General features: G+C 46.2%; 2 protein-coding genes across 7 annotated transcripts in view; one reads left to right on the forward strand and one right to left on the reverse strand.

Annotated features, from left to right (window-relative positions):
* LOC106560398 (PH domain leucine-rich repeat-containing protein phosphatase 1) overlaps nt 1-18,741 on the forward strand; it is a 54,072-nt gene extending 35,331 nt beyond the window's left edge. The window contains exons 7-17 of one of the 3 annotated variants that reach the window (XM_014123276.3): nt 5,594-5,796; nt 6,412-6,472; nt 7,765-7,860; nt 8,775-8,930; nt 12,442-12,642; nt 12,993-13,491; nt 14,011-14,141; nt 14,878-14,994; nt 15,185-15,379; nt 15,492-15,735; nt 15,819-18,741. In XM_014123276.3, the coding sequence (XP_013978751.3) occupies nt 5,594-5,796; nt 6,412-6,472; nt 7,765-7,860; nt 8,775-8,930; nt 12,442-12,642; nt 12,993-13,491; nt 14,011-14,141; nt 14,878-14,994; nt 15,185-15,379; nt 15,492-15,735; nt 15,819-17,285 (3,370 nt within the window). In that variant the 3' untranslated portion in view covers nt 17,286-18,741. The remainder of the gene's footprint in view (nt 1-5,593; nt 5,797-6,411; nt 6,473-7,764; nt 7,861-8,774; nt 8,931-12,441; nt 12,643-12,992; nt 13,492-14,010; nt 14,142-14,877; nt 14,995-15,184; nt 15,380-15,491; nt 15,736-15,818) is intronic. The other 2 variants (XM_014123278.3, XM_014123277.3) reach the window with 2 other exon arrangements.
* An 882-nt stretch (nt 18,742-19,623) lies between these two features.
* On the reverse strand, nt 19,624-24,134 carry si:ch211-191a24.4 (MARVEL domain-containing protein 3). Of its 4 annotated transcripts, none has more exons than XM_014123283.3 (5): nt 23,571-24,134; nt 23,057-23,171; nt 22,799-22,920; nt 21,029-21,189; nt 19,624-20,783 (listed from the first exon to the last, which is right to left on the reverse strand). In XM_014123283.3, the coding sequence occupies exons 1-5, from the start codon at nt 23,995-23,997 to the stop codon at nt 20,274-20,276; spliced, it is 1,335 nt and encodes a 444-aa protein (XP_013978758.1). In that variant the 5' UTR covers nt 23,998-24,134; the 3' UTR covers nt 19,624-20,273. The 4 variants fall into 4 exon arrangements, with proteins under 4 accessions (XP_013978758.1, XP_013978762.1, XP_013978759.1 ...); XM_014123287.3 differs by having other exon boundaries at nt 23,057-23,231; nt 23,571-23,852; XM_014123284.2 differs by having other exon boundaries at nt 23,474-23,674.
* Between the last annotated feature and the right edge of the window lie 7 nt (nt 24,135-24,141).

The raw sequence follows: 24,141 nt of genomic DNA on the forward strand, positions 1-24,141 counted from the left end.
CAAGGACCCTGGAACACCATACCAGCCTCTGTGTCCCAAATTGACGAGGGGGTACGTGTTCACACTTCCACTTGCCCCAGCCAACCTTGTCCTCCCCAGACCTCAGCAACCTTTGCGCACAGGAAGCAACGTTTAAGAGGAAAGAAGAAAACGAGACCAGAAGGGAACAGACAGGAGCGACAGAACAGGACAATACCAAACAATGGTCAGTCACGTAAACATTCAGGAACAGGACAAAACCAAACAATGGTCAGTCACGTAGACATTCAGGAACAGGACAAAACCAAACAATGGTCAGTCACGTAAACATTCAGGAACAGGACAAAACCAAACAATGGTCAGTCACGTAGACATTCAGGAACAGGACAAAACCAAACAATGGTCAGTCACGTAAACATTCAGGAACAGGACAATACTAAACAATGGTCAGTCACATAGACATTCAGGACAAAACCAAACAATGGTCAGTCACGTAGACATTCAGGAACAGGACAAAACCAAACAATGGTCAGTCACATAGACATTCAGGAACAGGACAAAACCAAACAATGGTCAGTCACATAGACATTCAGGAACAGGACAAAACCAAACAATGGTCAGTCACGTAAACATTCAGGAGCAGGGTACACAAGAGAGCGCGTCAGCAACAAGCTCCAATGAAAACAACATCTCAGGGTCCTTCTCAATTTTGGCAACATCAACATAACAGAATTTGTTTTTACATTTATCACTAAGTTCAATCTTGTGGTGTTCATCGATCTTCAACAGCTGTTCTTTAGTACATCACTCTAACAGCTCCTTTGATGGAAAGTGAATTAACTCATCTACATTAGACCCCATAGTCAGAAGTAAATACAAAAAAATAATAATCTTGCTCTTCCCCTCTGCTGAGCACACCAGACCGGACCACAAGGGAAATGACAATCAGACTGGGCACCACAGAAGAGAGATGAGAGATATATTGGGGCTTCCCCAAAACCTACAATAACTCAACCCTAGTCTTTGAGGGGATTTGCGGTGGGTAATTATGCAAAGGGGAAAAAAACACCCAGCAAGCTGGCAGATTCCCAAGCCACGGATGTGCCCCGAGACAACTGCTCAGTCCACAGACACCGCACAAAAATAACAAACAAAATAACCGTGCCCAACGTATTCCAAAGTGAAACGCATCGCTAAGCCTAATAGGGGAAAAAGAAAGGCTATAGCTCCGGGTAGCAAGTGTCACAACCCTACCCAAATCTCCCACTGAGGTACACAGCCGATTGTACTCACCTCCTCGGACCGATGTCCCAACAGCGAGTAGAGCAAGAGTCTCCAGCCTGGGCAGGGGCCTGGAAACTAACCAATGTACTCTCTCCAAGGAAGGACACAACCAACTCTCCACCACAGTGGCAAGTTTACCAAACAAACAAAGGCAACCAGAACAGGGTTTAGCAAACATTACAACTCAAACAAGCTGTAACAAAAGATGCAAACAAAGCACCTGCAGAGTTTGAGACAACAGGGGTTCAATTTGTAGAACACAGTTCCTACATTTGAGTATGAAAATGTATTTTATCCAACAAAACTATGCTACATTTTATCTCTGGGACCCTCAGGATGACAAATCAGAGCAAGATTACTGAATGTAAGTACATTATTTACCTTCAGAGGTGAATGTATCAAACCTGTTGCCGTGATAAGTGTTTTGTTGTTGTGCGCACTCCTCAAACAATAGCCTGGTATTTGTTCACTTTAATAGCAACTGTAAATTGGACAGTGCAGTTAGATTAACAAGAATTTAAGCTTTCTGCCCATTTAAGACATGTCTATGTCCTGGAAAGTTGCCTGCTGCTTACGTCATTCTAGTCACATTAGCGTACGTTAGCAACAACGGTCCCGGTTTAGGGATACCGATCCCGTAGAGGATAAGGGAATAATGAGCGGATAAGAGGCAATCTGAAATTTTGATTAAGACATTAATGAGTGAGCTACGACTGATGAAGTCAATATACAGTGCCTTCGGGAAAGTATTCAGACACCTTGACTTTGTCCACATTTTTTTACATTACAGCATTATTCTAAAATGGATTTCAAAAATATATATAATCTGCAATCTACACACAATAACCCATAATGACAAAGCGAAAACAGATTTTTTATTTTTTTTTGCACATTTATATATATATTTTTTAAACAGATACCTTATTTACATAAGTATTCAGACCCTTTGCTATGAGACTCAATTGAGCTCAGGTGCATCCTGTCTCCATTGATCATCCTTGAGATGTTTCTTCAAATTGATTAGAGTCCACCTGTGTTAAATTCAATTGATTGGACATGATTTGGAAAGGCACATGCCTGTCTATATAAGGTCCAACAGTTGACAGTGCATATCAGAGCAAAAACCAAGCCGTAAGGTCGAAGGAATTGTCCGTAGAGCTCACAGACAGGATTGTGTCGAGGCACAGATCTGGGGAAGGGAACCAAAAGATTTCTGAAGCATTAAAGGTCCCCAAGAACACAGTGGCCTCAATCATTCTTAAATGGAAGAAGTTTGTAACCACCGAGACTCTTCCTAGAGCTGGCCGCCTGGTTAAACTGCGCAATCGGGGGAGAAGGGTCTTGGTCAGGGAGGTGACCAAGAACCTGCTCCAGAGCATTCAGGACCTCAGACTGGGGCAAAGGTTCACCTACCAACAGGACAACGACCCTAAGCACACAGCCAAGACCACGCAGGAGTGGCTTCGGGACAAGTCTCTGAATGTCCTTGAGGCCCAGCCAGAGCCTGGACTTGAACCCAATCGAAGATCTCTGGAGAGACCTGAAAATATCTGTGCAGCGACGCTCCCCATCCAACCTGACAGAGCTTGAGAGGATCTGCATAGAAAAATGGGAGAGACTCCTCAAATACAGATGTGCCAAGCTTGTAGTGTCATACCCAAGAAGACTCGATGCTGTAATTGCTGTCAAAGGTGCTTCAAAGTACTGAGTAAAGGGTCTGAATACTTATGTAAATGTGATATTTCAGATTTTTGTAAAAACATTTATACATTTTCAAAAGTTTCTAAATGTGTTTTTGCTTTGTCATTATGGTGTGTGTGTGTGTAGATTGATGAGGGAGAAAAAACGATTTAATCAATTTTAAAATAAAGCTGTAACGTAACAATGTGGAACATGTCAAAGGGTCTGAATACTTTCCGAAGGCACTGTAACTATTTGTTCAGCACTTTTGAAATGTACAGCGACAGAATTCAGAACATGGTCCGTTCTTACAGTATTCTCCCTGTACACCAAGTCAGAACCGTAGGATAAATGAAGGGGGCGTATAAACGGACAGTGAAAGCTCAATGTTTGATGACATTTGTCTAAAACAGGCTATAGGCTACATGTGCACCACCAAGTCAGAACAGTAGGCTAAGTTATGAGGGGGGAAAGGGACCAAATTGTTAGAGTGAGGCACATGGGCTACTAACCGCTTACAACACAACATATACTTACTTTTACTTTTTTAGCTACAGTATACATATCTCCCTGGCATATTACATAATTTATGCAGTGGCATACAATACATTTTTGGACTCACGGTTGTGCTGTGCTCACTTGAACAGGAAGGTGGCTCGGTGGTCGTTCTTGTGGGCAAATTTTGTCATAACTTTCATCAAAGTCTGTCATTCCCTGGATTTATGGTGCTTTCAAGACAACTGCGAACTCTGGGGGGACAAGTTTGAATCATCAAGTAAGTGATCTGCAGGTCGGAGCTCTAGAAAGAGGCCAGAGTTCCTGACTTGGAATTCAGAGTTGGATGACCATTCATAATGTATTTTCCCAGTCGGAGCCTGTTTTTTTTTTCTAGGTTCCCAGTTGTCTTGAACTCACTGAAGTCTGAGATTTCCCAGTTCTGAGTTTCCAGTTGTTTTGAACGCGGCAGAAGTCATGCTGGATTGACAGCAAGGCCAATGTATTCAACCTTTTTTGGCCCATGGTTTTGCGTGTGAAGGTTTATCCTTTTAAGCAAGGAAAAGAGACCCTTAAACCCAGACTTGGACCACACACCCACTCCACCGAATAGGAGGGGAAGCAAAATAGTGATTGCTTTGCAACGCTTGCAGTTAGCCATTGATTCCTTCCAAACCTCTCATTGTTGAATTTGCTATTTCCAACTTGTTGTGTAATGTTTATGTCCAATGGCCGATGAGCATCGATACATTTTATCTATAATTTTTCTTCATATGACAAGGATTGAAACGGATTTGCCAGTAGATTGACGTGGTTCATGAAGATGACTGCTTGTCTAGCTTGCTAGCTAAGATTTTGAAAGTATGATGATCAATCAAATCTACAGTAGATATAACGTGATTTGATGTCATTTTATTTGTGGCCAATGACCTTGAGCCTTCTTTGATGGGCACTTCTAATGTAAATCTATGGCAGCACCCAAGGGGGCTTGAACTTTCTAGCTCTCCCTGTAGATTTTGTGGTGACGTAGTGTCCCCATGAGTGACAGAACACTGAGCCAATCACAGTGCAACTAGAGAAGATTACCCGCCTCCTACGCTCTGTATTTTCCACTGGCTGCCCCTCCACCACAGAAAGCACTAAGCTAGGCTGAAACACCTGCATTTTGGAGCTGCCTTACTCAAGAAGGAAAAAAGACCATGTTTGTATCCAGCTTTATTAACTCAGTACATTTTTATTTACATTGTTTGCAAACTGATATGCAACATGTATTAATTCCAAAATAACATGCAAAACAGGCACTCACAAAATATATATATATATATATATATATATATATATATATATATATATATATATATATATATATATATTTTTGTGTGCCTGTTTTGCATGTTATTTTGGCATTAATATGTGTTGCATATCAGTTTGCAAACAATGTAAATAAAAATGTACTGAGATAATAAAGCTCTGCCCCACCTGCCCTGAATGGCTGGTCGCCACTGGTAATAAGAATACTGTAGCTACAGTGAGTATACAAAAAATGAGGAACACCTGCTCCTTCTATGACAGACTGACAAGGTGAATCCAGGTGAAATCTATGATCCCTTATTGAGTTCACTTGTTAAATCCACTTCAATCAGTGTAGCTGAAGGGGAGGAGACGGGTTGAAGAATAATTTTTAAGCCTTGAGACAATTGAGACATGGATTGTTTATGTTTGCCATTCAGAGGGTGAATGGGAAAGACAAAAGATTTAAGTGCCTTTGAACGGGGTATGGTAGTAGGTGCCAGGCAGACCAGTTTGAGTGTGTCAAGAACAGCATCACTGCTGGGTTTTTCACGTTCAACAGTTTCCCATGTGTATCAAGAATGGTCCACCACCCAAAGGACATCCAGCCAACGTGACGCTACTGTGTAAAGCATTGGAGTCAACATGGGCCAGCATCATTGTGGAACACTTTCGACACCTTGTAGAGTCCATGCCCTGACGAATTGAGGCTGTTCTCAGGGCAGAAGGGAGTGCAACTCAATTTCAACTCAGATATACATGTAAAAACTGGGGGGAAATGTCTGTTTTGAAAAAACAATCCCGTTAAATGATCACTATCCATTCTCTAACCCCCTTTCTCTCTCTCCCTCCCTCTGTGTTGTAGGTTGAACAGACTCCAGAGGGTGGTGGTTGGGGAGGCTGGTCTGCTGAGCCACGTGGCCCAGTTAGATGTGCGGGACGCTGGGTTGGAGGAGCTTGACGTCAGGACCCTATCCAGGCTGGAGCTCCTACGCTGTGACAGAAACACACTCACACTCCTTAGAGTCAGCGGCCTAGCACTCAAGGGCCTGCACACAGCACAAAACGGTACACATACACTCACAAACATGGACACTTGTTTGTAGTAATTGTCCACATTGCAGAGAATGGAGAGACACTTACGCACATACAGGTTACTGACAAAATAAAGTCAACACCAATATAGTGTCTTGATAGGGTGTTGGACCACCACGAGCCAGAACGGCTTTAATAGCCTTGGCATATATTCTGCAAGTGTCTGGAACTCTATTGGAGAGATACGACACCATTCTTCCATGAGAAATTCCATCATTTGGTGTTTTGTTGATGTTGATGGGAACCGCTGTCTCAGGCTCTGCTCCAGAATCTCCCATAAGTGTTCAATTGGGTTGTGATCTGGTGACGGACACACACCCTTTAAACTCCCTATGCTCCTTTGAGACCCCTTTTCTAAAATCACTGAGATCTCTTCTAGCCATGGTAACCAAAATAATGAGCTACTGGGCATTTTAATACCTGACTCTAAGCATGATGCGATGTTAATTGCTTAATTAACTCAGGAACCACACCTTCTGTGGAAGTACCTGCTTTCAATGTACTTTGTATCCCTCATTTACTCGTGTTTCCTTTTATTTTGGCAGTTCCCTGTATATACTGTATTGACGGGGTGCTGTTTTTTTCCAGAGCTGAGAGTGCTGGAGGTGTTTCCTGTTCCAGAGAGCCTCACTGTTGTGGACGTGTCCAGGTAAGGGCCACACAGTTCACAATCAATGGATGGATACTTGAATGGGTAGAGAATATACAAGTGATTTTAATTGTTTTAACTGACCTATTGGTTGATGGACAGAGAGAAGAGATAGACTTATAGTGACTGATTGCTGTCTGTGTTGTAGGAACCGTCTGGACTATGCCTGTCTGGGTGTGTTGTGTTTAGGGCTGGGAATAGCCAGGGACCTCACAATACGATATTATCACAATACTTAGGTGCTGATAGGACATGTATTGTCATTCTCATCATGCTATATTTATTGCAATTTGATGTTCCAAACATATTGCTCACTATACACTGAGTGTACAAAACATTAAGAACACCTGCTCTTTCCATGACAAACTGACCAGGTGAATCCAGGTGAAAGCTATGATCCCTTATTGATGTTAGTTGTTAAATCCACTGCAATCAGTGTCAATGAAGGGGTGTTTTGTCAAGAACTGCAACGCTCTTGGGTATTTCACGCTCAACAACTTCCTGTGTGTATCAAGAATGCCAGCCAACTTGACACAACTGTGGAAAGCATTGGAGTCAACATGGGCCAGCATCCCTGTGGAACACTTTCGACATCTTGTAGAGTCCATGCCCTGACAAATTGATGCTGTTCTAAGAGCAAAAGGGGGGTGCAACATATTATCCGGAATGTGTTCTTAATGTTTTGTACACTCAGTGTATGGCTGCTGCAGAGAGATAAGAGAGCACGATCAGTCAGGGAAATAAAAGTGCTGAAAAAATGTTGGCTCACTATTTGAAAAGATGGAGAAGAAGCTATAAGATGAAAGATAAGTTTTGGCGCAGGTACAGCTAACGCTACCCACAGTAGCAGTCTTTAACTTTTTTTTTACATTTCTTTACACGTCGATACTTGTAACTATAGATCTTCCTTTTTTTTTTCAAATTTTTTTTTTTTTACTATTGTGTTGTAGGAACCATCTGGACTATGTGCCTGACTGGCTATGTTGTGTTGTAGGAACTGTCTGCCTGACTGGCTATGTTGTGTTGTAGGAACTGTCTGCCTGACTGGCTATGTTGTGTTGTAGGAACTGTCTGCCTGACTGGCTATGTTGTGTTGTAGGAACTGTCTGCCTGACTGGCTATGTTGTGTTGTAGGAACTGTCTGCCTGACTGGCTATGTTGTTTTGTAGGAACTGTCTGCCTGACTGGCTATGTTGTGTTGTAGGAACCGTCTGGACTGTGTGCCTGACTGGGTGTGTTGTGTTGTAGGAACCATCTGGACTGTGTGCCTGACTGGGTGTGTTGTGTTGTAGGAACCATCTGGACTGTGTGCCTGACTGGGTGTGTGAGAGCACCCGACTAGAGGTCCTGGACATCAGCCACAACAACATCAAAGAGCTACCCATACGGTTAGTATCACAGAGATGTACTGTACACAGTCACACACACACAGATGTACTGTACACAGTCACACACACACAGATGTACTGTACACAGTCACACACACACACACACACACAGATGTACTGTACACAGTCACACACACAGATGTACTGTACACAGTCACACACACACAGATGTACAGTACACAGTCACACACACACACAGATGTACTGTACACAGTCACACACACACACAGATGTACTGTACACAGTCACACACACACACACAGATGTACTGTACACAGTCACACACACACACACACAGATGTACTGTACACAGTCACACACACACACACAGATGTACTGTACACAGTCACACACACACACACAGATGTACTGTACACACTCTCTCTGTCTTGTCTTGTCGTGTGTGTGTCTGACTGTCCTGTGTGTGTGTCTCTCTGACTGTCTTGTCGTGTGTGTCTCTCTGACTGTCTTGTCGTGTGTCTCTGATTGTCTTGTCGTGTCTCTGACTGTCTTGTCGTGTCGTGTCTCTCTGACTGTCTTGTCGTGTGTCTCTGACTGTCTTGTCTTGTCGTGTGTGTGTGTGTGTGTGTCTCTGACTGTCTTGTCTTGTCGTGTGTCTCTGACTGTCTTGTCGTGTGTCTCTGACTGTCTTGTCTTGTCGTGTGTGTGTGTGTGTCTCTCTGACTGTCTTGTCGTGTGTGTGTGTGTGTCTCTCTGACTGTCTTGTCGTGTGTGTGTGTGTGTCTCTCTGACTGTCTTGTCGTGTCTCTCTGACTGTCTTGTCATGTGTGTGTGTGTGTCTCTCTCTGACTGTCTTGTCGTGTCTCTCTGAATGTCTTGTCGTGTGTGTGTGTGTGTGTGTGTGTGTGTGTGTGTGTGTGTGTGTGTCTCTGACTGTCGTGTCTCTCGAGTAGGTTATTCTGCAGTGCTAGTCTTCGTAAAGTGCTGGTGGGTTGTAACGGTCTGCGTAGACTACCTGAGCGGCTGGAGAAATCTCAGCTCGAGGTTCTAGATGTACAACACAACCTGCTAACTGAGCTACCACACAACCTCTTCATTAAGGCCCAGAGGTAGGCTACACACTGGGACACGCGTGCACACAGATACTGACACAGCCACACACACACACACACACACACACACACACACACACACACACACACAGATACTGGGACACACACACACAGATACTGGGACACACACACACACAGATACTGGGACACACACAGATACTGGGACACACACACACAGATACTGGGACACACACACACAGATACTGGGACACACACACACAGATACTGGGACACACACACACAGATACTGAGACAGCCACACACACACACACACAGATACTGGGACATACACACAAGGGGACACACAAATACTGGGACACACACACACAGATACTGGGACACACACACACACACAGATACTGAGACAGCCACACACACACACACACACATATACTGGGACATACACACACAGATACTGGGACACACACATACTGGGACACACACACACAGATACTGAGACACACACACACACACACACACACACACACACACACACCCCAATACTGGGGGACACACTCACACAGATACTGGGACAGACACACACGCACACACACACATACTGGGACACGCACACACACAGAGATACTGGGACACACACACGCACACACACAGATACTGGGACACACACAGACACAGATACTGGGACACACACAGACACTGGGACACACACACACACACACACACACACACAGAGATACTGGGTACAAACACACACACACACACACACACACACACACACACACACACACACACACACACACAGATACTGGGACACACACACGCACACACACAGAGATACTGGGACACACACACACATACTGGGACACACACACACACAGATACTGGGACACACACACACACACACACAGATACTGGGACACACACAGATACTGGGACACACACACGCACACACACAGATACTGGGACACGCACACACACAGATACTGGGACACGCACACACACAGATACTGGGACACAAACACACACAGATACTGGGACACACACACACACACACACAGATACTGGGGAACACACACAGATACTGGGGAACACACACACACACACACAGATACTGGGACACACACACACACACACACAGATACTGGGGGACACACACACACAGATACTGGGACACACACACACAGATACTGGGACACACACACACACACACACACACACACACACACACACACCGATACTGGGACACACACACACAGATACTGGGCACACACACACACACACACACACACACACACACACACACACACACACACACACAGATACTGGGACACACACACAGATACTGGGACACAGATACTGGGGGACACACACACAGATACTGGGACACACACACACAGATACTGGGACACACTCACAGATACTGGGACACACACGCACACACACACACACACACACACACACACAGATGCTGGGACACACACCACACACACACACACACACACACACACACACACACACACACACACACACACACACACACACACAGAAGCTGGGACACACACACACACACAGATGCTGGGACACACACACACACACCGATACTGGGACACACACACACACACACACACACACACACACACACCGATACTGGGACACACACACACACACACACAGATACTGGGACACACACGCACAGATGCTGGGACACACACACAGATGCTGGGACACACACACACACACACACCGATACTGGGACACACACACACCGATACTGGGACACACACACACACACACACCGATACTGGGGGACACACACACACACACACAGATACTGGGACACACACACGGATACTGGGACACAGATACTGGTACACACACACAGATACTGGGGGACACACACACAGATACTGGGGGACACACACACCGATACTGGGACACACACACACCGATACTGGGACACACACACACACCGATACTGGGACACACACACACACCGATACTGGGACACACACACACACACACACAGAGATACTGGGACAGACACTGGGACACACACACACACACACACACACACACACAGACACAGATACTGGGATACAGATACTGGGACACACACACAGATACTGGGACACACACACACACACAGATACTGGGAAACACACACAGATACTGGGGGACACACACACACACCCCAATACTGGGGGACACACAGACACTGGGACAGGCGCACACACACAGATACTGGGACACACACACACAGATACTGGGACAGACATACACACATTCTCAGACAGACACACATTCACAGATACTGGGACAGACTCACACATAGATACTGGGACGGACAGACAGACAGGGTCTAGGGTTTCTGGAATGATGGTGTTGTAAGCAATGACCAGCCTTTCAAAACACTTCATGGCGTGTGTGCTGCATGGCGGTAGTCATTTACGCAGGTTACCTAGGCGTTCTTGGGCACAGGGACTAAGGTGGTCTGCTTGAAACATGTAGGTATTACAGACTCGGTCAGGGAGAGGTTAAAATATCAGTGAAGAGACTTGCTAGTTGGTCAGCACATGCTCTGAGTTCGCGTCCTGGTAGTCCGTCTGGCCCTGCAGCCTTGTGAATTGGCTACGGAGAGCATGATCACACAGTCGTCCGGAACATCTGGTGCTCTCATGTATGGTTCAGTGTTGCCTGCCACGAAGCAAGCATAGAAGGCATTTAGCTCGTCACTGGGCAGCTCACAGCTTGGTTTCCCTTTGTAATCCATAATAGTTTAAGCCCTGCCACACCCGACAAGCACCAGAGCTGGTGTAGTTGGATTCAGTCTTAGTGCTGTATTGACATTTTGCCTGTTTTGCTGATTCGTCAGAGGGCATAGCGGGATTTCTTATGAATATGTCCCGCTCCTTGAAGTGCGGATGTTGCCTGTAATCCATGGATTCCAACGACATCGTTGATGCACTTATTGATGAAACCGGTGACTGATGTGGTATACTCCTCACTGCCATCGTATGAATCCCAGAACATATTCCAGTATGTGCTAGCACAACAGTCCTGTAGTTTAGCATCCGCGTCATCTGACCACTTCTGTATTGAACGAGTCACTGGTACTTCCTGCTTGAGTGTTTGCTTGTAAACAGGAATTAGGAGGAAAGAATTATGGTCAGATTTGCCAAATGGAGGGTGAGGGTGTGCTTTGTTACGCGTTTCTGTGTGAGGAGTAAAGTTGGTCTCGAGTTTTATTTATTTTTATTTTAAAAAATTCTCTGGTTGCACATGTGACATGCTGGTAGCCAACTGTATATTATCCATGTCGTCGTTCAGCCATGTCCTGGTGAAACATAACATTAAACATAACGAACAGAGCTCATCCAGTTTATTCTCCAGTGATTGCACGTTCACCAGTAGGACACACACACACACACACACACACACACACACACACACACACACACACACAGAGAGAGAGATACTGGAACGCACACACCTTCCCTGTCTACTTCTTTAGCTACTTTCTAATGTTGTTGGTTGGTTTTCCTCACAGCTTGCGCTACCTGAACGCATCAGCCAATAAGCTGGAGTGCCTCCCTCCAGCCAGCCTATCAGAGGAGAGCTTCAGCAGCCTGCAGGAGCTGTATCTGACCAATAACAGCCTGACGGACAAGAGTGTCCCTCTGCTGACTGGTCACGCCCACCTCAGGGTGCTGCACCTGGCCTACAACCAGCTACAGACCTTCCCAGCCAGGTCTCTCTCACACACACACACACACACACACACACACACTGGGACAGACGCACGAGCATGTGAGCATGTCGCGCACACACACACACATGCATACATACACACACAAACTCTCTTTTACTGTCTTCTTGCTTGTCATGCACACACGTTTGAAAACCCTTATTTTTCTCACCCCCACTTTCTCTCTGTCTCTCTCTTTCTCTCTGGAGGGGGGCTGGTTTTAACTTTGTAGGCACTGCTGTGGAGTCACATTTTACTTAATGGCACTTGAGTTTGCTATGTATGTACAGTAGTTAAATGGTGCCAATAAAGGTTTTCTAAACATCTAAATCCCTCTCTCACTGCCACTGCAGTAAGATGGCTCGGTTGGAGCAGCTGGAGGAACTGGACCTCAGTGGGAACAGGCTGAGAGCGGTGCCCACCACCATCCTGAGCTGCAGGCACATGCACACACTCTCTGCCCACTCCAACAACATCACTGTCTTCCCTGAGGTCCTCCAGCTTCAAGACATGAAGGTAGGACAGCCACAACACACACTCTCTGCCCACTCCAACAACATCACTGTCTTCCCTGAGGTCCTCCAACTTCAAGACATGAAGGTAGGACAGACACAACACACACTCTCTGCCCACTCCAACAACATCACTGTCTTCCCTGAGGTCCTCCAACTTCAAGACATGAAGGTAGGACAGACACAACACACACTCTCTGCCCACTCCAACAACATCACTGTCTTCCCTGAGGTCCTCCAACTTCAAGACATGAAGGTAGGACAGACACAACACACACTCTCTGCCCACTCCAACAACATCACTGTCTTCCCTGAGGTCCTCCAGCTTCAAGACATGAAGGTAGGACAGACACAACACACTCTCTCTCCTGATACTCTGACTTCATGGTTGAGGTTGACATGGTCCTGTTTAGCAGTGTCCAGGTCTGTCACATTAACCAGGGACAAGTATGGAGGCCAGGGTATATCAGGCCCTTCTCTGGATTCGTCCCAAATGACAACCTATTCCCAATATAGTGCCTTTTGACAAGGGTCTATGTCCCTCAAACTCAACTCTAGACCTTGAAGCCAGTTACTCTCCTTTTTGCATTTTTCCCCTCCAAACAGGGACTGATTTAGACCTGGGACACCAGGTGGGTGCAATTAATTATCAGTTGGAACAGAAAACCAGCCAGTTCCGGACTTTGAATAACCATGGTCTATAGGGTTCTGCCATTTGGGACACAACCTCTGTAATCTCATAAATGAATCCCCTAATGAGATTGCTGTGAAAACACACACACTATTAATAACCCTGACATCTGATCTTGGCCAGCGTGTCTTTGACCTCTCGGTCTTACTCTCTCTCTCCCTCCTGCAGTGTGTGGATCTGAGCTGTAATGAGTTGTGTGAGGTAGTCCTCCCAGAGTCTCTGCCTGCTAAACTACAGGAGCTAGACCTGACAGGCAACCCTCGCCTCAACCTGGACCACCGGAGCCTCGAGCTGCTCAAGTAACAACACACAGAGTCAAATGCACACACACCATAATGCATGTGCACACCAACCTAGTATCGGAGCATTTTGGATTATTCTGTATGTAAATCAGGGACACTCCATTTAGTATGATATGTTACATTGTGGATGGCATGTATTCATTTGTGGATGTCCACCACCCATTTTGAATGATACAATAAGAATCGTAATTCGTAACATATGTTTCGAATTTGCAAAACGTACAATATGTTACTAATTTAAGTGGCTAACGTTAGCTATCTCACTGTTAGCTAAGCTAGGGGTTAGGGTTAAGTATAGGAGTTAGGTTTAAGGGTTAAAGGAAGGGTTAGGAAAAGGATTAGCTAACATGCTAAGTAGTTGTAAAGCAGTTAAAAATAGTGCTAAGTGGTCTAAGGCACTGCATCGCAGTGCATGAGGCATCACTACAGACCTGGGTTCAATCCCAGGCAGTGTCACAACTGGCCGTGACCGGGAGTCCCATAGGGCAGCGCACAATTGGCCCGCGTCGTCCGGGTTAGGGGAGGGTTTGGGGGGAGGGGCTGCAGTGATGAGACAAGATCGCAATTGGATATCACGAAATTGGGGTAAAATAAAAAAAATATTATTAAGTATGCTCCAGTTGTCTGTGATGAGATTCCAACTCGCAACCTTTGGGCTGCTAGACATTCGTGTTATACGCCCGATGTATTTTTAAACTCACTGATGTATTTCTTCTCTCTCTCCCTCCTGCAGTAACATTAGGTGTTTCCGTGTGGACCCATCTCCCTCCTCTTTGTGTGGCAGTGAGGGGCCCGGGGAGCCTGCAGTCTGGAGCCACGGATACACAGAGGCCTCTGGGGTCAACAACAAGTCAGTACATTCTCTGTATCTCTCCCTTTCTCTCTCTTGCTCAGAAATGAACAGTAAACATGACACTTTATCTCTCTCCCTCTTCATCCATCACTCCTCTGTTGGTCTATCTCTGGATAGCCTCTCTATTCGGAATAGCAGCACAGAGTGTGTATGTGTGTTATTCCTAACGTGTTTGTGTTTGTCTCAGGCTGTGTGTAGCAGCCCTGGCGTTGGATAGTTTCTGTGGAAGCAGGGAGGCTCTGTACGGGGTGTTTGATGGAGACCGGAACGTTGAGGTGCCCTACCTGCTGCAATGCACCATGGGAGACGTGCTGGCCGAGGAACTGCACAAGAGCAAGAACCAAGAGGACTATATGACCAACACCTTCCTCACCATGCAGAGGTACACACATGGTCTCTCTCCCAGATGCACACACACACACACAGTTTCTTTCTCAAACACATGCGCACACACAAGAACTCCTGTTCATCTCATGTTGTTGTTGTTATAACAGGAAGTTGGGCACGGCAGGACAGAGGCTGGGAGGGTCCGCGGCCCTCTGCCACATCCGTCATGGCCTAGTTGCCCCAAGCGACCGTGGCGGCGGGGGCTGTTTCACGGTGACAGCGGCTAACGTGGGAAGGTGTCAAGCAGTTCTGTGTCGTGATGGCAAGGCCCTCCCTCTCTCCACCACACACACCATCAGACAGCAGTCAGAGTACCAAAGAGCACGCCAGCACCATGCTATCATCACTGAGGTACACACACACTGTACTGTTTGTATGTCTTTGTCTGTCTGTGAGTCTGTTGAGAGGTCCTAACCCTCCCTCCCTCCCCTCAGGACAACAAGGTGAACGGAGTGACGGACTCCACCAGGATCATGGGCTACTCCTTCCTGTGTCCCGCCGTGACCCCACGACCCCACGTCTCCACGGTAACCCTCACCCCGCAGGATGAGTTCTTCATCCTGGCCAGCCGGGGCTTGTGGGATACCATGTCCACCTGCGAGGCAGTGGAGGCAGTGCGTAATGTCCCAGACTCCCTAGCAGCAGCCAAGAAGCTGTGTACGCTGGCGCAGGGCTACGGCTGTCCTGACAGTCTGTGTGCTGTGGTGGTGCAGCTGAGTATCACTGAAGACTGCTGCTGTTGTGAACCCCCACCACCCCCACCCAGCCCCGGCCTGGAAACACAACACACACACACCGCTGGTAACACACACCACCACCCCGGATACGGCTCAGCGGATGGAACTCTACCATTACCGCCTCCGGCGATGGGGACAGGAAGTGAGGTCAGCAGTGAGGTCAGCACGTCGGAGATGAGCAGTGAGGTGGGGTCGACGGCGTCGTCGGACGAGCCAGCCAATCAGACGGAGAAGGGCGTGGCCCTGGGGGGTCGCGGGGGGGTGCTGGGGCGGGGAGCGGGTGTGTATGGAGGTGGAAGAGCATCGTTCCAGAGGCAGCACTCTGGGGCTCTGTCTGACAATGGGCTGGACAGTGAGGATGAGGAGCCTATAGCTGGGGTGTTCTCTAATGGGAGCAGAGTGGAGGTGGAGGCTGACATACACTGTCTGAGAGCACGGGCCAGCTCTATACCAATACCACACACGCACCCTGACCCACACACGCACCCTGACCCGCACACACACCCTGACCCGCACACACACCCCAGCCCTGACCCGCACACACACCCCAACCCCAACCCTGACCCTCACACACACCCTAACACCTCTGTCACACAGCAGCCTGAGCCTTTACCTCCACCTGCCTGCCAGTCAGCCCCCACCCCACCCTCGTCCCCCCCTCAGCTGTTTCCTGACCATCATCCCGGCCCTGACACTAGCCCTGACCCTGTAGGAGAAGAGGAGCTGAGGGCTGTAGAGACAGACACTGTAACACCCAAACACACTGTTCAGGGACAGGAGGTGGGGCCTGGAGAGACTGGAGCAGGGTTGTGTGTGATTAGTGGAGAGGCGCAGTTAGGTGCGGGCTCAGGCTCTAGCTCGGCCAGTAGGACTCTGGGTGGGACTCTAGGGCGTAAGGGGCGGGGTAACGGCTCGGTGGCGTGTCAGGGGCGGAGCCAGGATGTGATAGAGGAGGTGGGCGACGCTCCCGTCAGGAAGCAAGGAGGTTACTTCAACGCTCCGGCCCAGCCGGACCCTGACGACAAGCTCGTCATTCCTCCCGAGCTGGAGGAGGAGATCCGGGAGATCATGAAACAACAGGAGCAGAGTCAGACACACCCCCAGGGCCACCAGACACACCCCCAGTCCCTGCCTGCAGCAGAATACTACGTCACGCCCTTCTAGCTCACCAGACCGTTCTGTTACAACCCCTTCACAGAACATTAGACCGCGCCTGTGAAGAATCCCTGCTACGGCTATTATAGAATGTCTGGAGAGGAGTTCCCGTATGGGTGTGTCCCAAATGACACGCTGTTCAATATCCCAATGAATGGGATCAGAGATTGAGGAGTTACGGGGGAAACACACCGACCCTCCTGAAGACTGTCCTGAAGATGCCTCATACCTGCTAATGGCCAGCAATACTTGTTTTATTCTGTTATCATTTTATATTCCTAACTATATGACCCCAGGAAATACAATGCATTTTTATAAACACAGGCATTATTTACTTGCTTCACAAGTTCAAGTTAATATAATTAATTCATTTTTTATATTTTGTGATGAATTGATTAAGCACTTTTTTTTATGCAGATACTTTTATTTGAACTAATTATAAAGCTGAATGATACATTCTGCTAGACTGACTGAACTATTATAAAGCTGAATGATACATTCTGCTAGACTGACTGAACTATTATAAAGCTGAATGATACATTCTGCTAGACTGACTGAACTATTATAAAGCTGAATGATACATTCTGCTAGACTGACTGAACTATTATAAAGCTGAATGATACATTCTGCTAGACTGACTGAACTATTATAAAGCTGAATGATACATTCTGCTAGACTGACTGAACTATTATAAAGCTGAATGATACATTCTGCTAGACTGACTGAACTATTATAAAGCTGAATGATACATTCTGCTAGACTGACTGAACTATTATAAAGCTGAATGATACATTCTGCTAGACTGACTGAACTATTATAAAGCTGAATGATACATTCTGCTAGACTGACTGAACTATTATAAAGCTGAATGATACATTCTGCTAGACTGACTGAACTATTATAAAGCTGAATGATACATTCTGCTAGACTGACTGAACTATTATTGCTAGAGAGCTGTTTTCTTTCTGCCAGCCAGCAAGGCAGCCTGACTGGCTCCCTCCCTAATGGCACCCTGTTCCCTATTACAGAGCCCTGGTCAAAAGTAGTTCACTATATAGGGAATTGGTTGCTATTTGGGACAGAGACTGTGTATGGTTGCCTGTAGGCCTCTAAAGTAGACTGATGCCAAGAGACAAACTAAATCCTAGGAGTTGCATACTCTTAAGTGACCTAATAATTGACGTGTATTAATCTTCTCTAAGAGAAAATACTTTTTTTTATTTCAGAAGATTGTTGACACAGACAGATGTCTGAGGAAAGGAGGGAGAGATGGATGGGGGGTTATAGGTAGAAGTGTAAGGACTGGGGAGAACACTGGAAAGGGGGGATACTGGTATTACGCAGCTCAATGAATGTGTGGGGCCTATGTGATCTAATGAACTCACTTCAACAAAGGCATTGTTGTATCTAAGCTAATCACACAGGAAAGCTACTTTTTCTATAATAAATCTAAATTTTCAAATAATCATAAGGTTGTTAGCTTGTTTTGGGAGAGGTGGGAAGGGGCTAACCTCGTACGAACCATAGGAAGGGGCAGCAGTGATGGTGTGTGTGAAAAGAAGACTGCAGTGCAATCACTGTAAAGTGACTGGGTGTCTTGAAAAAGAGCTTAAACTAAAATGTATGATTTATTATTACTTCCACACTGCTTGGAATGTCTGATGCAACCATGGTGATGTAACTAACTCCACTCAATATGATATTCCATTGAGGTTAAGGCTGCAGGTGCAATTGTGATAGCATTGTTCCAGTCACCATTACCTAACATTGCAGAATGTTGTGTATGATGTCATAAAGACAGATTGTTACTTCACAGCAAAATTCAAAACAACTGGGACTTGGAAATCTCAGACTTCGGGGGGGTGGAGCCTTTACCTCCACTGACATCTTGACCTTGTATTTTCTGAGTTCCCAGTTGTTTTGAACACACAAAACATTCTGAGTGACTCATTGTGACATCAGTGCAGAGAAGATCCATTGTAATGTCATAACTGGCATGCTGCCTGGGGACACTGCCGGAGAGATGGTGGCCGTGTTCGAGAGCATCAAAACCGTAATGTATCATGGGTAAATTGACTGATCTACAAATAATAATGAGTAGTTATTTATTATGCCAGGTGATTTGTTGATCAGTCAGTCTCGACCTTCAAAGTGGCCCAGTAACAGGGACAGGACTGGGGAGGGGTTGGGAGTGGTTATATGGAGCACTTCTGCCCCTAGCAGGATAACTGATGTACTGTATCACACCTCTGAAATGTTAGCCAGTCTGACATGGTGGCATCGTGGCATGTCTTGTATAGCAAAATGTTTGAGTTTTACTAGAAAATACAAAATAATCAAGCTTGAGTGGCAGATAAATGTAAAGGTTTATTTACATGCAACCTCTATTTACACACACATACAAAAGTTTTATTGATGAATAACAAGACCAGTCTGTGAGATCAGTGGGTCATTCATGTTGCAGTTAAAAAGGAACTCATATCAAATCCATGCTTTACAGAAGTTTACAGAGCAAATGCCTTACCCACTGGGCACAAACTGGGTGAATCAAACATTTTTTCCATGTCATTTCAACAAAAGCATTCAATGTGATATTGGAATCAACATCAAACTTACTGGATTTGTAAAAAGTTAGGGCTATTTGTCTTTTTTTCCACCCAACTTTAAACCTAAATCCAATGACATGGTTCACATTTTTGTTGATTTAACTGTTGACAACTCAAAAGTAAATCAAAACTAGATTTTAAACAGACATCTTTGCCCAGTGGGTAGTTGCAAGTCCCATTACTGTCAAAAATGGACAGACCGTTTTAATGAAAAGGGATCGAGTGAAAAAGCACTTTGGTCCCTTCCGGGGTTCATCTGTGGCGTCGTCCCAAATGGCACCCGATTTCCTACATAATCTATTTATTGTGACCAGAGCCCTATGGGCCCTGATCAAAAGTAGTGCACTCTATAGAGAATAGGGTGCCACTTGGGGCTCGACCTGCGTCTCCGTCACAGAGCGGTATCAGACCGTAGTGGTGCCCTATGTGGGTGGGAGCTGGCACTAGGGGGGCGTCTATCTCTCTCCTCGTGTAGCCTGCGATCCTTCAGGTAGCCCCTGACCCAGCGCACCGTGTGGAACGTGAGCACCGTACCAGCAGTGTAGAGTATCGCAGTGATCAGCCCGAACAAAGCCACGGCCGCGTCTGCCCCTCCCACATCACAGTTCATCCAGGTTAAACCTGAACGTGCGTACAGCCTCTCCCTTCTCTTACACACGTCTGTACTGTTTACCTGGATGACAAAATGGAGGTACAACCCCACCGCCACCACGTAGAGTACCGCCCCCAAACCCTGGAACACCAACGCTCCCATCAGCAGCTTCTGGCCCAGCAGGTGAGCGGGCTTGTTCCCTGAGACCACGAACAAGAGGGAGACAACACCGAAGACAAGGGCAAATGCCACGCCCCCGTAGATTCCCGGAGCTCTCATCTGGCTGTACTGCATGTCCAGGTCTCTCACCTGCAATCAAGTACGGTGTTAGGGTGGGGTCTTCATAACAGGAAATGTAGACAACTGTCTTGTGGAGATGCTATGATAGAATGTACCGTGTTATGACAAAGGATCTTTGAAATCCATGACTACATCCCAAATGGTACCCTATGCCCTATATAGTGCACTACATTTGACCAGAGCCCTCAAAAAGTAGTGGACCATATAAGGAATATGGTACTATTTGGGACACGGCACTTGTTTCTGTCTTGTACCTGTTGCAGCTCTTGGCCCTCGAAGGGGATGTTAGTGTTAAGGTTGAAGTTGCCTCCTGCCAGGCCGCCCATAGCAGACATGCCTGACATCACCATCTGAGCTGCCACCACACAGATCAGGACCAGGGCGTTGGTCAGGACTGAACAGATCAACACGATACCTATAGATTCAATTTTTTATTTAGTCACATGTACAGTACCAGTCAAAAGTTGACACCTGCTAATTCAAGTGTTTTTCTTCTCTTTTTACCATTTTCTACATTGTAGAATAATAGTGAAGACAAACTATGAAATAACACATGGAATCATGTAGTAGCCAAAAAGTGTTAAACAAATCAAAATATATTTTAGATTTGAGATTCTTCAAAGTAGCCACCCTTTGACTTGATAGCTTTGCACACGCTTGGCATTCTCTCAACCAGCTTCACCTGGAATGCTTTTCCAACAGTCTTGAAGGAGTTCTTACATATGCGAAACACTTGTTTCCTTCACTCTGCGGTCCAACTCATCCCAAACCACCTCAATTGGGTTGAGGTCAGATGATTGTGGAGTCCAGGTCATCTGATGCAGGATTCCATCACTCTCCTTCTTGGTCAAATAGCCCTTACACAGCCTGGAGGTGTGTTTTGGGTCATTGTCCTGTTGAAAAACAATTGATAGTCCCACTAAGCGCAAACCAAATGGGATGGTGTATCGCTGCAGAATGATGCGGTAGCCATGCTGGTTAAGTGTGCCTTAAATTCTAAATAAATAACTGACAGTATCACCAGCAAAGAACCATCACACCACCTCCTCCATGCGTCACAGTGGGAACGACACATGCAAAGATCATCCATTCACCTAGTCTGCGTCTCACAAAGACACGGCGGTTGGAACCAAAAATCTCAAATTTGGACTCAGACCAAAGGACAGATTTCTACCTGTCTAATGTCCATTGCTCGTGTTTCTTGTCCCAAGCAAGTCTCTTCTTCTTATTGGTGTCCTTTAGTAGTGGTTTCTTTGCAGCAAATCGACCATGAAGGAAGGCCTGATTCACGCAGTCTCCTCTGAACAGTTGATGCTGAGATGTGTCTGTTGAACTCCGAAGCATTTATTTGGGCTGCAATTTCTGAGGCTGGTAACTAAAGAACGTATCCTCTGCAGCAGAGAACTCTGGGTCTTCCTTTCCTGTGGTGGTCCTCAGAGCCATAGTGCTTGATGGTTTTTGCGACTGCACTTTTCCAGATTGACTGATCTTCATGTCTTAAAGTAATGGACTGTCATTTCTCTTTCCTTATTTGAGCTGTTCTTGCCATAATATGGACTTGGTCTTTTACCAATTGGGCTATCTTTATTAAATGTTTGGGAGCATAATTAGAGTGTGTGACTTCCTTTATATTTATCACCTTTCTCCCATAATCAACTGATCACATTTCTCTGCTCAAATCAAAGCAACAGGAGGTGTGTGCGTGTTAAAACAGCAAAGCGAGTAAAGTGCAGTTTTACTAGCCTAAGTGAGAACCGGTCTGACCAGTATTCGGAGGGAGAAGTATGTCCAGGGGTAGTAGTATCACTGGGCGGGTGTAGGCGTAGTTTAGGTGAAGAGAGGGAAACTAAATCCTGACACTATGACTGACAGTGTTTGTGTGTGATGCAGTGTTCAGCTAACCACACAGGCAATTACTTCCTCGTCACAGGTATGACAGTCTGTCTATTGTGACTCACGTTCTCCACACAATTGTTTCTCTCCCTCTACTCTCTGTCCCAATCTAAGACACTAACATTACATACCTCTCCTAGAGCAGATATTGGTGCATTTGGACCCATTATGATCCTCTCCTGGGGCTTCTTGGTGCCGCACATGTTTAAGAGGGGGTGTGGAGTCCCTGTAATATGGAGGCTGAGAAGAGGACCTGAGGGGGGAGAGAGAGGGTTGAAGTGCTTCTCTCTCCTACAACCAGCTCTTAGGGGGTGGCAGACAGGCTACATCATGCAGTCTGTCACCATAGATGCCTAGTGACTGTGCATGTGAACATCCTGTGAACACACCTGTCGCTTGATGGTTGTCTATCATTGTGCTGCAGCTCCCGTCGTGGCCTGTGTTCCCGATGCTCGTGGAGACCGCCGTTTCTCCCCCTTTGCCCTCTGTGCGGCTGGCTCATAACTGCCCGGAAAAACACCCAATGTGTCACCAAATGTCATAAACGCGCCATACAACCCCGACCTTTGAACATAGAGCCACAGTGACAAACCACAGATTGTGTAAAAAGAAAATGCAGTGAAATAGAATGGCTGTAGCCTGTGATTCTGATTAGGCATGAAAGTAAAAACATTTCATAAAAGTCTCAACAACGTATGATTCTCGGAGACCACAGCCATTTACGCTCTGAACTGTGAACAGTTTCAACTGTAAATATAACCAAACAACCATAAAGGGGAACACAAGTAGGGGGGGAAAAAACTTACTGGCAGTTGAGGTGATTCCGTTTGGTGAACTATGAATCCGAAAATGTAAACATTTTTGTGGAGATCTCAGTTCGCTCACCCAATAAATATGTCCTACCTTGTTGTTCAGGTGACCGACTCCACCCACCAGAGAAGAAGTAAAGGCGGAAACCTCTCGCTCGAATAAGAAAGGTGGAGGAGAAGAAACTGTGGAGGTTGGTAACAATGACAGCCTTGGGGACTCTTGCCGCGTTGAAAACAACTGGGAACTCGGAAAAAAACGAGGTCAAATCATGATCTTCAGGTTGTAAAGTCGGAGCTCCAGCAAGTGGCCCGAGTTGGAATTCCGAGATTGATGACCGTTGAAATCTATTTTCCCAGTCGGAGCTCGTTTTTTCCCGAGTTTCCAGTTGTTTTTTAACACGGAATTTGTATCTGACCAAGCAATGACCAGTACGCCTGAATCGGCCGCTTTGTCTACTTCGTCCCATCTCCGCGAATGGAGCTTCTGATTGGGTGTCCAGAATGTTGCTTTGACTCTCCATTAATTCAGCCTTGGAATGTCTTATGAGAAGATGAGGTCGTTTGTATGCATAGGCCTACTGTGTGGTTGAATTTCAATGACAATTGTCAAGATTTGTTTATGGGCACACTACGCCACTGTTGTCACTGAATGCCTGTATAATGTC

Source organism: Salmo salar, chromosome 10 (assembly GCF_965601325.2).
Source record: "Salmo salar chromosome 10, fSalSal1, whole genome shotgun sequence".
Taxonomy (NCBI): domain Eukaryota; kingdom Metazoa; phylum Chordata; class Actinopteri; order Salmoniformes; family Salmonidae; genus Salmo; species Salmo salar.